This window comes from Culex pipiens, chromosome 2, assembly GCF_016801865.2.
Source record: "Culex pipiens pallens isolate TS chromosome 2, TS_CPP_V2, whole genome shotgun sequence".
Classification (NCBI taxonomy): domain Eukaryota; kingdom Metazoa; phylum Arthropoda; class Insecta; order Diptera; family Culicidae; genus Culex; species Culex pipiens.
Window position 1 is genome coordinate 116,051,763 of NC_068938.1, and position 14,247 is coordinate 116,066,009.

A 14,247-nucleotide genomic window follows, 5' to 3' on the forward strand; every position below is an offset into this window, starting at 1 on the left:
AGAAGGACAGGACAGAGTGGACGCGTCATGCGTTGCGTGCGTTGCGATTGCGACCAGGAGGGTGCTGTGTAGTGTGTCCTATCTCTCGACTAGACCAGACCAAAATCCACGATAAAGCGTCAGAACAAAGAGTAAAAAGTTAACAATCTTGGTCTTTGACGTAGGTGCACACAAATCAAGATATTGCGCGTATTCCCGAAAAAGACACGCAGCAAATCAGCTTCGAAACGACGCGCCGCCTAAATATTTCCCCTATGTCAAATTTGAACTTTTAATATTTATTTGCAAATGCTACAACGTTTTTATAATATATATTTTTTTTTAAATATCATTTTTCTATTGTTTTCATATTTTTTTTTAATTCCTCATCCTTCCAACTTTATCAAATCATTTCTTTTATTTGGAGCGAGAATAAATGTAGAGCTGGCTGTAGTAGATGAAATAATTCTCATGGGTTCTAGAACTTTTGCCATGTGCGGTAGCAAAATAGTGCCATTCAGCAAAAAACCCCAAAATCTCTCTTACGGTTTGAAAGATTGATCATATTAAACCGATTTTTATATTGTGAGCCAGTTTCATCTGAATGATTGATGATTTTTTTTTCAATTCTGGTACATTCAATTTCAAAAACAAAACCATCTACTTCTGATACATGTGGACAGCAGCTGTATAGTTTTCCAAGATTTCGAAATGATTGACAAACAAAAAAAGATTATTGTTCGGGCGGTGTCGAAATCAACACAACTGAATTTGATCTTAATCAAATAATAAATCAGTTACATTTTTCAGTTTTATACTTTCCAGAAATCCTCCTCTTTGCTAGCTCTGCGGGAATTCCATTCTGCCCTGTATTGCGTGTCGTTCTTGCTCTGTCCTGTGGGCTAGCACACAAGTTCACCGTATACTATTTTTTTAAATTTAAGATTATACAGCAGTTTCCTAAAGTAGTGTACATTCAATTTTTGCTTAATTTGCTGATGATTATTTGGGATGAAATCTTATTTCAATAAATAACCAGGTAGCATAACTCAGCGCGCCCGAGTGCTTCTAGCATATGCGGCGAGTAAAGCAAATCGAGCCAAACATTTCATTAGGGCACAAAACCAAAACGTAAACATTCAGGATTATTCCACTATTCCATTCATTAGTACACTCCCTACATGCCCTCCAAGAATCAGATTGATAACAAACAATTTCCTATTGAAAAAATCAAAAACACAAAAGGGCACATAACCATTTTCACTGCAAACCAAAAAAAATGTTCAAATGTGCCCTTTTATTTTTCGTTAGTTTCTCGTACTTAAGGAACTTTTTGTATTATAAAGTGAACTTTTCATGCATTCTTAACACTAATTCACCTGAAAAAAAAGTTTGGTTAACTTTTCACCAAGGATTTCTGCAGAGAAAAACTTCGTCAAAAAACAATATTTAATACGGTCCCGCGGCTGCTGTTCAGTACACTTTAGAAGAATTTTTATGTTTCACGTACCTTATTTACACTATTCAATCACAAAACTTCACCAATTATCAAAATTTCTACTGAATTCCTCATTATTTCTAACTAAACAAAAGGGCCCGTAAACATCATTCAAATCAACAATGCGGTGACAGCGCTTTAGTGCCCTTTCAGCTCTCTTCGAAATTGCATTTAGAAAGGGCCCATTATGAACAACAGTTGAAAAGTTAAAAGGGCCTAATAGCGAGATTTTCTTAAATTATGAGTTTTATTGCGAAAATCAACAAAAATTAAGAAGCATTTAAGCAGAGTTGAGGATAATGATGTGTTTTGTCGTGTCATCAGTAAAAATACCAACAGTCAAGCTTCTTTTTTAAATAGGAATTGAAACAAGTTGTCCATTTTTTGCAAGCGATTTTCTCGAATCGCGGTTTTTGGTTTTGTGCCCTAATGAAATGTTTGGCTCGAAATACAGGTAATCTCAATTACTTAAAACTTTAAAATTCGATATCTCTGGAACGAAACATATTCCTTTCTGTCAATAAGTGATTCTTATGTAAAATCGGACGGGGAATACGATGGTGAGGTCAAATTTAAAAAAATAAACAGGGCTGTTTTGAGATACGGTCATTTAAAGTTTTCAATTGCGCAATACAGGTAGGCAAAATATTTTAATCTAAATGTTGATCACGTAAATGGGTTCAACGTCCAATTTCCTTCAAAATTGAGTCTAAGACCGACCCTCTAAGATTTGTGGTTCCTCAGTTATCGTCGTTTGAAGATAGGGGTTTCGCTCAAAAATCGCCAAAAAGTCGATTTTTTGGGAGGGTACAAAAATGGAGGGGGTGGTCCGATTTGGATGAAATTCGGGATTTTTGCATGTTTTGATAGTCTCAACAGCTCTGCCAAATTTGAGCAGAATCGGAGATGGTAATTTTCAAATTTGCATTTTTTCTTGCACACTTCAGGTGGAATGACCCATATGCCGAATGCTGATACAGCTTATCTCAGTCCCGGGTATTGGGTGGTGATAGCCCTCGCGCTGCTTCCAACGACCCATTTCAAAATGACAGAGCTGCTTGCGGTCCAATTCCGAGGTCGCTGGGCATTGTTCGGCCCCGCCTAAACATAGAAGCAATCATCTGAAGGAAATTCTATCTATATTTAGACTTCCAATCCCCTCAGGCAAGTCAGGGGGACCAGCGCGTATTTAATATCAGAAGACAACATGTTTCAACCGTTTCAACACTACGGATCAGTTCACTGATACACGCAGAAAAATAAGGCATATTTGAATCAACAAAACGTTTTGTTGATTCGAAAATCAAGATTTTTGTTGAATCAACGTTAAACGTCAGAGCAACTTTTTCAAAACAACAAAAGATTTTTGTGGAATTGAGAAAATCAAGGTTTGTTTCAACGCAAAATCGGCGTTGATTATATTCAACAAAAAAATTGTTGAATCAAACCTCGTACAGGCTGATTCTACAAAATATTTTTCTGCGTGTAGAGTGTAAACCTTCTGATGGCCGACTGCTTAGCGTTCCAGACCACCACCAATCCAGAGGTGTGAGTTCGAATCTCACCTAATTATTCAATTTCGTTTTTGTTCATATTCAAAGTTCAAATCCCTGATTCCGAATTTCAAAGGTACCGACCGGGATTTGATCCCTGAACCTTCTGCTTGTGAGACAGAAGCCGTAACCATTAAGCCACGGAGCCGGTTAAGCTACCAGAATTACTTGACATGACCTCAAAATGGGACAGGATAGTGGTCATCATAACACTATTACCCTTATTACCAGATAAAAAAAGGCTTTTTTGGAAAAATATGAGCAATTTTCTATGTTTTATTTATACTGTTAAATATTATTCATATACATCTTGATTTGATTAACTTAACGAATAATAGCATGTTATATTGATAAAGAAAGGTGTAAACACTTGAAAATCGAGACAAGCTCTATCCTACATCTGCCTTGAAAAGGTGTTAAGAGTTTTTTTTATTAAACGCTTGGACGAACACCGATTCCATGATTTAGTGTAAGAATATGAAAACGATCTGAAACCATTCTTCAAACAACTCGCGGATTTATCTTTGACAATAGTACAGGAAAAGCAAGGACAGAAATGTTGAGAATATCCTTTCAATTAAATCGTAATGAATATCGTGCAACATGGATAGGAAAAGCCTTTTAGGGTCGTCGAATCTAATAAATGGATAAATGACATTTTATACAATGGGTCGTGCTAAATGGTTTTCTTTTTCAAAGAGTTTCCCGTTTTACGTTTCATTCAGCCATAATTTTTATTCAGTGTACTTTGAGATGTAACTAAATGAAAGATGTTTAGAACATGAGTAAAACAAATATTTAATATAATGATAACTAGATTTTATATTTTCAAGCGGTTGAATTAAGTTTGACGGAGGTAGCCAAAATTTGCTCTTTCGTAATCGCTGAGGCGTAATTTTTCCTTAAAAACCGTTACCAATACCGAATGTTCATTTTTCAATGAGTGGAAAGTAGGTTGTTTTATAGTTTGAAGAAGGACATCAACTAAATCCACGCTGATCAAGGAGGAATTTGCGGGGTTCTAACTCTAAACAGATAAAATACTCGTTTCTACGTACACTGTCTGTAGGCTAAAATAATAACTGCAAAACAACATTTCAAAAGGAGGTTGTTGGTTTCATTTGCTTGTATTTTGCTAAATGCGAACACTCATAGAAAATAAAATATTAAATCAACGACAGAAAGTGTGCCAAACGCAAGCTTAGACAAGTTTCGCCTCTTTTGAAATGTTTTCTGTGGAAAGTTTCTGCATTCCGTGCACGATTGTTGTTGTTTTTGTTATTGGTGAGACTTTTGCACAAATCTGGCTTTTTTGTGGGAGGGTTGCTTCCGCTTTGTTGGGGCTACTTTTCAGGTTTCTCATCTCCGTAAAACTTGGGCTGGAAAGAAAGAAACAATAAAAATAAGTTGGACAGCATTTTCGAGCTAAATCAATTTCAACACAAGCAATAACAAACACCTGGCATGCAAGTTTTATTTTTAAGATAAATAATTTGCGCAATTTAACTCTTTGTTCATGAGAAACCTATTAAATAATTAATTATCGAATAATGTTGAGACCAGAAATATGTAATTTTTATAAAATATAATGCTTTATGATATTGTACAATAAAATGCTGATTGTTTTAAATATTTTGAAAATACAGATAAAGCAACGCAGGTAACACACTCTAGTAAAAAAAGAAGAAATAAACGAAATATGTTATGTTAATAATTTCAAACAAAATTATTTTAACATCGGTTTCTAAATGATTTTAATGAATTGGAAAACAGTACACAAACTATTTTATGAACAAGTTCCCAATAAAACTCTTGATACGAAATGTAAACTTAAATACGCACACACATTTTCCCAAATCTATCCACACAACGAACGACTTACTTATTGGTCAATTTTTTTCTTCTTCTCTGCGGGATCCTCTTGCAAAAAATAACGACATTACGTCAGAGCGAAAAAGGAATAAAACCACTATCACCGTTAAGCCTATTTCGTGTTACACTTCATGTTTGCAAAATTCGATGCATGAAGCGAAGAGGTTTGTTGGTCACTCTCCCCGCACTACTTTTACCGCCTATTCCTGTCACCTGGTCACTCCTCCGCTTCTCCTTCTCCTTCTATCATACACACACGACCGTCGTCGGTGGCGTGCAGTGACTTCTAAAGCTCTGGATGGTTAGTAGTGTGCGGCATGCAACAAAAAAAATATAGGCGTAAGAAATATTGGTTTAGCGAAGAGATTTTGTTGTTGTTGGAGGGAACGATAATATTTCATGAAATGTTGGCTCGATTTGTATTATACTTTTTAAAGTTTTTGTATTTCGTTTTATTTCAATTGCATTACAGAGTTGGAGTTCCTTTCAGTTATGTGTTAAATCATAATCCATGATGGAACAATTATTGCTGTTAGTGTTAACTGAGGCAATATCCACTGATTATGAGATCAAAATAATAAACATAAACATTGACTCATCTGCATAACCAACATTCAAATAATCATGTTGAAATTTGGTTAAAAAGATTCATGATTTTTTATTGATTTATTGCAACATAACAATCGGTGTGTGAGCTTCGTGTTCGCTAGGCAGATTTTCTGGGACCGTCTTCCGTCATCAGAACTACGGACGATTCTGGTGTCGTCTTTATTAAATCATCTTTGCATACTTGAGATTTTCTTATCAATTAAGCAACAATAACCTACTCCTCAAAATAGATTTACTCCATAATAGTCGGGTGATTGAACTTTCTACAACAGGGGTTAAGATGGTGGTGTCCGTAGTTCGTCGTGTGTCTTGATATGGAAAGAAGCTGGTAGTTGAGAAAGTGCTCGGATGTGTACTTCCTCGAGTAGGTCACTGCAGTCTATATTGTTCCGCAAGACGTAAAACACAAAAAGTCGTCGAAGGCTTCTGTGTTGGGAGTGTTGGCAGGCCAGCCAGAGCGCACAAATTCAACACTCGGGCACCACTTGAGCAGCAAATCCAGCAGCATTTCGTCGCAGGAAATTGAGCACAGCGCAGGGTGGCCACCAGATTTCGATTTTCAATTTCCCGGTTTTTTCCCGGTTTTCTCCCGAGCCCAGAAGGAATTTTCCGAAATGTTTTTAAACCAAACTACAATGTTTTTTTAGGCTAACGTTAGTACCAACATACTTTTTGAACGCATACATTTGGTTCAAAGTTTGAATTCCTCAAGAAAGCTTTCAAATCTTGATTAAAAGGAAATAAGTTGTAAATGAAGCCGTTTTTATCTGTTTCCAATCAAAACATCTAATTTCCATAATGATTGGGATTTTTCATCATCATACATGTAGATTGTATAACCTCAAAATAAAAAAAATCGTTTTATTTTTTAGAATGAGATTAATTATTACTACAATTTATTAATTTTAAAGAAAAGAATTGCAAAAATGAATTGTTATCAACAGTTATGTAAATGCTCGTTAATTCGTTAGTTGCCTCGAAAAATCAGGGGGCAAAAAATATTTTTCAAAAAACATCAAAATTTCAATTGAAATTTAAGTGCAACCAGCTGAAATCAATATAAAATGCATTCCCTTGCGTTTGGAATCATTTTTAAGCATGTTTGGGTTAATTTAATAATCTTTTATTTTTTTAAATTTTACACCTTTAGTTTTTTTTTGTTACCGCCAAATCTTACATTTTTTGAAGACAAAACAAATAAACTAGTGTAAAATGTATTTGAACACTTTTTGCATTCAAATGTTGAGACTATGGATTGTTCCCCCACTTGACCCCGGCCAGAGCCGAGGGACAAAAATTTTGAAAAATATTAGCATCGGCCTTATTTTCAACATGATCTCAATTTTTGTGTTGATGTAGTAACCACCTAAAAGTGATTGCCTGTATTTCAAGTGACGTTTTTGTAGCAGAATTCTAAATATATTGTATTTTTAAAATATCTGAAAATTTTACATAAATTTCAAACGACATTTAAAAAAACTTTGCAAAAAAAATCATTGCAAGTTGTCCTTAATAATTTGTCTGGCTGAGAATCTCAAATATTATCAAATAAAATAATATTTACAAACAGAAACTCCATGATATTATTATTTTTATGTTGAAATATGTTATAATTCAACGGTTCTCAACCTTTTCTAGGCTAGGTACCCTTTTTCGTGTTACTTAAGCTGCTGGTACCCCCTAGCGTTCATACATGAAATTTTTCGTTTGCATGAGATTTTTTTACATTCCAATTCACGAAGAAAGAAACATGAATTTTGAAGTATTAAAAATGTCGTAAATCTTGTTTCTAGAGTTGTTTAAAAACATGTACTGGATAGGCCACACAACGTCCATGTACATTTCTTCAAATCAGTTTTCTTAATAAAGCTTCAAAATAAAATGTTGTTCCCTGTTTTTCTTTAAAACTATCTACTGAAAATGTCTTTAAATTTAGAGATTTTTTTTTTGTAAATTAAATTTTCGTTGTCTTTTTCATTTCTACAAACATCCCCCATATTTTTTTAAATTTTATTTTTATGTAAATTTAAATTTTGTAAATAGTATTTTTTTGAAGTTGTAGCTATTTTCAATTGAAAAATTATTCTATTAAATGGTTGAGAAAATTCTTTTCTGCTTTCTTTTTTGAACATTTTTGATCCATTCTTTTGTTGCATATACAAATTTGAAACAAATAATTGTAGAAAAAAACAAACTCAAAAACGATGCACTTTACTTCAAATTCATAAAATTTCTAAACGAATGCAAATTATAGATTTATCATACAAATTTTTTTTAAACATTTTCTGATTGGTCAAAAACAGTTAGCCCGTAATTCATTGCACCTTAAGCATGGTTGTTATTTTTTTGATTCAAAGCAATTTGTTTTTTTTATTCTCTCAAATATTTTGTTTGGGACAAATGTTCGCCATTGCGGGGTTTGTCCTCCGGACCCCCTGAGACCGCTCGTGGTACCCCCAGGGGTACATGTACCCCAGGTTGAGAATCGCTGGTAGAGGAAACATTTTGCTTTATTAAAAAAAAAATCGCCATGTAAAAATATAATAGGATACAAAAAACATCCATAACCAAGAAGCATGAGTCTATTACACAAATTCAAACATAGTTTTCGCGAATTCTTCATTTATAATAACAGGAATAATATTCTAATTGAGAAAAAAACATATTGAATAAATTAAAGAGGCTTTTGTCAAATTTTAACTAAACTTAAAATATTTTCCCGGTTTGTCAGTCGAATTCCCGAGTTTTTCCCGGTTTTCTCCCGGTGGATAAAAATCCCGGTTTTTTCCCGGTTTTCCCGGTTTTTTCCCGAGGTGGCCACCCTGACAGCGTACGATTTCGTACCGCCTCCGTACTCGATAGAGTGGACACGTTCGAGTGTGGATCGGCCCACGTTGTACTCTGCAGGATTTGGCATCCGAGTTCTGTAGAACGAGATCAGCTTGTACTTTTTCTCGTTCACTTTCATTCCGTTTTAAACGCAACAGCGAAGCAGCACGTCGATGTCTTCCTGAGGAGCACGGACGTCGTCAGATTCGCCAATTCACCGAAAGATTTTGAGGTCGTCGGTGAACAACAGCATGCATAACTGGAGACGTGCATAACAATGACCCGATAAAGATCACGAAAATCAAAGGCCCGCGATGGCTTCCTTGCGGAACGCCGGAAATTCGTAGCAGGCCGAGAAAGTTCCAGCGATCGAAAGCTTTGGCGAAGTCGACGTAGATGGCATTAACTTGTTGACGCTTCTCCATCCTCCGGATTTGGACGTCGTAGATCGCTGTTTCATGAAGCCGTGCTGGTATTCAGAGACGATGTTTTTCACGAACGGGTAAATGTGGTCAACAAGCAACTCCAGAGTTTTTTTTTGAAAAGGACCAATAAACTATTGTCTTTCATATGTTTATAGGACCTAATCAAAAAAAAAAACTCTTGAACTGTTCCAATACCTTTGCCAAACAGCTTAGAATTGAGATCGAACGGTAATTCTCAACTTTACTTCGACTGCCCGATTTGTGGATCGGGGTAATTGAAGCGACCTTCCACTCCGACGTCAACGCAATGGTACATGCATTTCCTATTTCTTTAGGGAAGACGGTTCCGTTCTTGTATTACACCTTCTGGATTTTTTCCTTCTTTTTGAGTCAAAGATCAGCAGCACGAATCTCCCGGTCCTCTTTCGTGGTTCTCTTGGTGCGAGGGTTGGTGTTATTGAAGCCGAAAACTCGAGGATATTCGGAGGAGCTGCACTGAAAGCAATGGAGGATTTTGCCCAACTAACCATTGAGATTCTTGTGCCATTGTAACCGAATTGATTAGCTCATAAGCCTTCTCTGTCTTCCAATTGTTGCTTTTGCGACGGCTTTAGCGACATCAGCGACTGAGTCTGTTGGGCGGTCAATTTTTTCGCCACGCCTGAAAGTTGTCCAGTCCGTCAATCCTGTTGTCCAGAAATAGGCTTGCGGGAATCCATTCTCGTGCATAATCTGCCATAGCTGGTGACGGTCAACTTGCCTTGAAGATGTGATTTGTTGGCTCGTTGTTCTCACGAATCTCTCTGTATGGGGTGGGGAGATAATTTTGTAGGTCGATAAGTGTGATGCCACGTCAGTTGTCTCAGTCCAGTGTCTTTTTTGAAGGTTGGACATACGACACCATCAATCTGGTGGCTCCTCTCAGATCTTGGAAATCCCACAGTAAAACTTATTATCTCCTCTAAACTTAAATAGTTCAACGGGTAACCGATGCTTGCCGGCAGCTCTGTTGTTTTTCAACTTCCTCATCACCCTCTTCACCGTATCCACCAGCTGCCGATGCTCCCATGTTGACTCTTACACCGGATCCGCTCGTTTTATCGCCATGCCACGGCAGGTTCTGACTTCGATTATGTCTGAAAAGTGTCGACTGTCGATGAGAACGTGTCGTTTGGTCATCTTCAAGTTTTCTTATCGAGGAGACCGTGCAGGACGAGGGTACTACATATCGAACACATCACAGTTTACTACTATCAACGAAGATTAACCAAAACTCCTCATCTTAACTAACCCATTCCTGCTGACTAGTGTCGATTGTGTGTGTGTGTATTGTTTTGTGATTTTTCACGTGTTCCGTATATGCAAAAATCCCAAAAGAATTGCCCCCGCTCACCTGATCATGTGTATCCTTCGATTCCTCCTCATCGTCCGAGTCATCATCACCGGAACTCTCTGGCGACGTGACTGGTTTGTTGTTGTTGGCCGAAATGCCTTTGCTCTGTGAAAACGATCGAAACGACAATTACACAACGTTCCGCTAAGCACGTTTTTCTAGCCTCCCTCCATCCTTACCTCTTCCCGCTTCATCGAGCTCAGGCTATCGTAACAGTCCAGACATACGCGCAACGGCTTCGTGCTCTGTCCGGCTAGGACAAACTTCTTCGACGAGCACGGTCCGCACACGACCGCGCCACAGTTTCGACAGTGATGCTGTTTTTTTTTTGTGGAAGGGAAAACAGTTAGATCATAAGTGTACGAAACAATCTACCCAAGACTTACCCTTCGAATCAACATGGTAAATTGCGTTTTCTTGCAGTGCATGCAAATGTTGGCCTCACTGTCCGGAACCCAGACAGCGGCATGAGTCTCGACGGGCTTTTTGCCACCTAAAATGAGAGAATCACAACAAATTACCTTCCGTTCTCAGACGGTGTGACTTAAAATGTCATACTTTTTCGTAGCAAATCCTCGATGCATTTGTTTATATGGGCCATCCACTCTTGCTTTTCGGTTTGTGTTGCCGCATAAACGGCAAACGACTTGGTTGCGGTTCGTATCAGCCAACCGTTTCGATATTCTGAAAGGAACAAATGGCTCGATCATTATGTCTTCCCAAAGCCAAAACCGGAAACTACTTACGTCCGTTGTCCTCCAGGGTTTGCAGCTGTACCTCCTCCAGTGGTATCAAGTGTTGTTTGTTGTACTTTTTCTTGCCGATTACGATGTTGCCGTACACGAGGATGTCGTTGAACAGGAAGAACTGCCGGGCCTTTGGACGCTTGCGGCACATCTTTGTGAGGACGCCCTCGCCGACCAGGACACGTCCCGGAACGTACAGTGGCTGGCCCGAGCTGCCGAAGCAGTTTTCCACCATCTGTATTCGGCGGGCGTTTGCCTCCGAGTTTACTGTAAACAAAAGAAAATGTGAAGCAACAATTTTAGGCGAACCGTTGTTATTTCGTTGTTTTTTTAAACAAGAACACCAACGGACTGAGGTGAGCAATTTCAGAGGTACCGAGTATCGATGCTTTCGAGGAGTGCGTGTTCGATTTTCACTCGCAGCGAGCGTCCCGGCAGATACGACCCGACCATGTCAAGTGGCTACCACAGAATCCGAGCTTCGAGTATAGTTATAGTTCGCTTACAATTTCAAAAGATCCTATCAGCATAGGAAACCAATGGCGCATATAACCTTTTGAAAAAGAAGTCTAGATTGAATGTTTTCAGTTCTAGAGTTGTATTTTCCTCACTGATGTAAGGCTATATACTGCCGCTCAAATCAAGTCCGTCCCATATGTAATTTCGTCAATTTTGAGGTAATGATGCAGTTTGGTTCAAAATCATGTAAACTATCAGAAAACCCAATAAAATTTAGTACTTTGTTCTAGAAAACCGGATAAAATCCACTTTTTCGTGAAATTCTAACAGCCTTATGGGCGGGACAAACTTGACATGCGTTTTTCTCGGCTTCCTGTTTTTACATATGGGACGGACACGATTAGAGCGGCAGTATAATCCTGCTATAAAATAAACTTTTTATGCCTGTAGACCAATCTTCAAGTATACCTTTCGACTAATAATCGAAAACAGAACATATTCCAGTCCGGCTGTGTGTAGGTGTGTGACTAAACTTTTCACTCAATTTTCTCAGCAATGGCTGAACCGATTTTGTTCAAACAAGTTGCTTTCGCGCTACGTCGCTACTGATTTGTTTGAACTTTCGATAAGTAGTTCAAACGCGATCGAAGAATCATTATCAGAAGAAAATCTTTTGACGCTCATCAAGATAAAAAATCGGCTCTACAAGCTCTCCTCTATCGCGCACGAAAGATCGGTAGAAGAAACTTTAAAAAATCATCATCTTGTTTATTCGGCGGAACATCTATTTCACTACTACACTTGCAGGTGTAGTGTCGCGACCTGGACAAACGATTCTTTGGAGTTTTCGAATAAAAAGTGCTACGAGCGATCTGCGATGGAGTAGGTTAGAGTGGTTTACCATGATCAATGATCATCATCATCATCATCAATTGATCATGAATACTTTTAAATTTAATCACGTTTTAGACTACTAACTCAAAATAACGTTGATAAGTAATAACTTTTAATCGACGTTACATTTTCAACGATGAATCCTAAAATCAACTGAATGCTGTTGCCAGTTCAGCTTCTAAGGGAGCGTTCTTTTATTACGTAACGCAGTTGGGGGGGAGGGGGAGTCGAAGGCCGTGTTACGCTTCATACAATATTTTTAAAATTTGTATGGAAATTTTGTTACGAGGGAGGGGGGGGGGGGGAGGGGGTCTAAAAATCCGATTTTTTGCGTTACGTAATAAAAGAACGCTCCCTAATCAATCCAGATAACAGAAGTGAACCCAAATGATTTGTAGCTAGACTTGACCCTCAATCAAAGCTAGTAGTGGACGCTACTAAAATATAAAAAAAAAAACGTCTCAATTTCACGCAAGTCAACGAGGCGTCGTTTACCCATCCAGATATGAGCTTCTCAGTACGAGTTCAACTCGATTTATTGCGACAAACACACAGAGCAGAGTTCACCATGAGTCATCACCGAGTCCTTGATAACACCAGTAGTTACTCATAATCAGCAGACAGAATAAAGACTACTACAACGAACGCTCGCGCCTTTGCCTTTCGTAGAAGAAACAGCTCGAGCGTTGCACGATCTGTCCGTCACCGTGTTACTTCACAACACATAGAAAGAAGGATTCCAACTTTAGGACGTCGTTGTTGTTCAGTCGCCGTGCAATTTCCTTCTTCTATTACCTGTCTCTGTGTGTTGTTGTTTTATCTACCTTCGTCGTCCAATTTGTTGGATTCTCCCATTTTACGCCACACGCGCATTATTCGCTGCCGTTTCGGTGCTTTTCGTTTGGCTCGGCGGTACCCTACTAGATGATGGCGGTGTAGAGACGGAAAATGCAAAAATACCTCGAGATCGCTTGAAGACACATTACGCGACTTTGTGTGTGGCGAGAGCGCAGTAAATTACTGGGCAAAAAGAACCAGCGAAACACAATGGAAATAACATCCGCCTCTAGGGTCACACGGACGGGAAAAGCAGGTCCAACGAGATTCGCAGCCTATCCCTGGCGCCTGTTCTCATCCCGATATGACCACAGGTTCCTCTCGCTCAGGTGGTCAGAACTTCCACTTATGCAAGGAAGTAAATAATAATCCTTTGCGGACTTGTGAATCATCAAGTTGGCCGTGGCTGCTGTTGACATTTGGGCGATGAGCGTAAATTTTGACGTCGTCATATTCGCCTTTTCTGCGGTTCAATTTCAAAACATTTCACACGAAAATCAACGGCAGGAGTTCGACACTGCACTCGCGACGTTTTATTTGCACCAGATGCGAATTTTCCTTACGAAATTATTACTTTTCCTCCATAACTCACCTAGTTTGTCCACCATTTTCACAGTATTTTACACTTTTGACTTTCTCTTTCGCATACAATCCAGCGCACACTGCGCTCAAGAGTATCTCAATGTTATGAGGCTCTCAAGCCACTCACCTGGTGGTAACTCATGAGTGTAATCTGACAGATATCACCCAGTCAGTTCAATTCGAATTCTGCAACGGAATTAAATGCTAATCGTAAACGAACTCCGTTTCAAACGCAACAACCGATACGAACACAGAAACAGCGAAAAAAAGCGTCAACATTTCAAATAGCATCATGTTAATACAAACCATACAAACCATGTGTTAAGAGAAAAACGCATTAGAATATTTAGCACCATTTTTCAACTCCCATTATAAACAATTTCCTAAAAGCAAAAGAAGATGTCCAGACTCGTGTCCAGAGTTTTTTTTTTGAAAGATACAATAGCTTATAGGATCTTTTCACGCAGAAAAATAAGGCATATTCGAATCAACAAAACGTTTTGATGATTTGAAAATCAAGATTTTTGTTGAATCAACGCCTTGGTCACTTTTTCATTTGACACTTTTTTAA

General features: G+C 38.3%; 1 protein-coding gene across 5 annotated transcripts; it reads right to left on the bottom strand.

The window, feature by feature from the left end:
- Positions 1 to 3,286: 3,286 nt before the first annotated feature.
- On the bottom strand, positions 3,287 to 13,843 carry LOC120432009 (pleckstrin homology domain-containing family F member 1 homolog). Of its 5 annotated transcripts, none has more exons than XR_005607996.2 (8): positions 13,687 to 13,843; positions 10,905 to 11,171; positions 10,717 to 10,842; positions 10,545 to 10,651; positions 10,338 to 10,475; positions 10,159 to 10,263; positions 4,913 to 5,196; positions 3,287 to 4,409 (listed from the first exon to the last, which is right to left on the bottom strand). XR_005607996.2 is itself a non-coding variant. In XM_039597142.2 (7 exons), the coding sequence occupies exons 1-7, from the start codon at positions 13,700 to 13,702 to the stop codon at positions 4,374 to 4,376; spliced, it is 795 nt and encodes a 264-aa protein (XP_039453076.1). In that variant the 5' UTR covers positions 13,703 to 13,843; the 3' UTR covers positions 3,287 to 4,373. The 5 variants fall into 5 exon arrangements, 2 of the variants coding, with proteins under 2 accessions (XP_039453076.1, XP_039453075.1); XR_005607995.2 differs by lacking the exon at positions 13,687 to 13,843 and adding an exon at positions 13,082 to 13,145; XR_008212278.1 differs by lacking the exon at positions 13,687 to 13,843 and adding an exon at positions 12,753 to 12,775.
- Positions 13,844 to 14,247: the final 404 nt, after the last annotated feature.

Coding starts and splice junctions, on each gene's coding strand:
- LOC120432009 (XM_039597141.2), bottom strand. CDS start 13,130: ATGCGCGTGTGGCGTAAAATGGGAGAATCCAACAAATTGGACGACGAA. Junction 11,172..13,081: donor CAACAAATTGGACGACGAAG/GTAGATAAAACA, acceptor TTTTGTTTACAG/TAAACTCGGAGGCAAACGCC. Junction 10,843..10,904: donor AACCCTGGAGGACAACGGAC/GTAAGTAGTTTC, acceptor TGTTCCTTTCAG/AATATCGAAACGGTTGGCTG.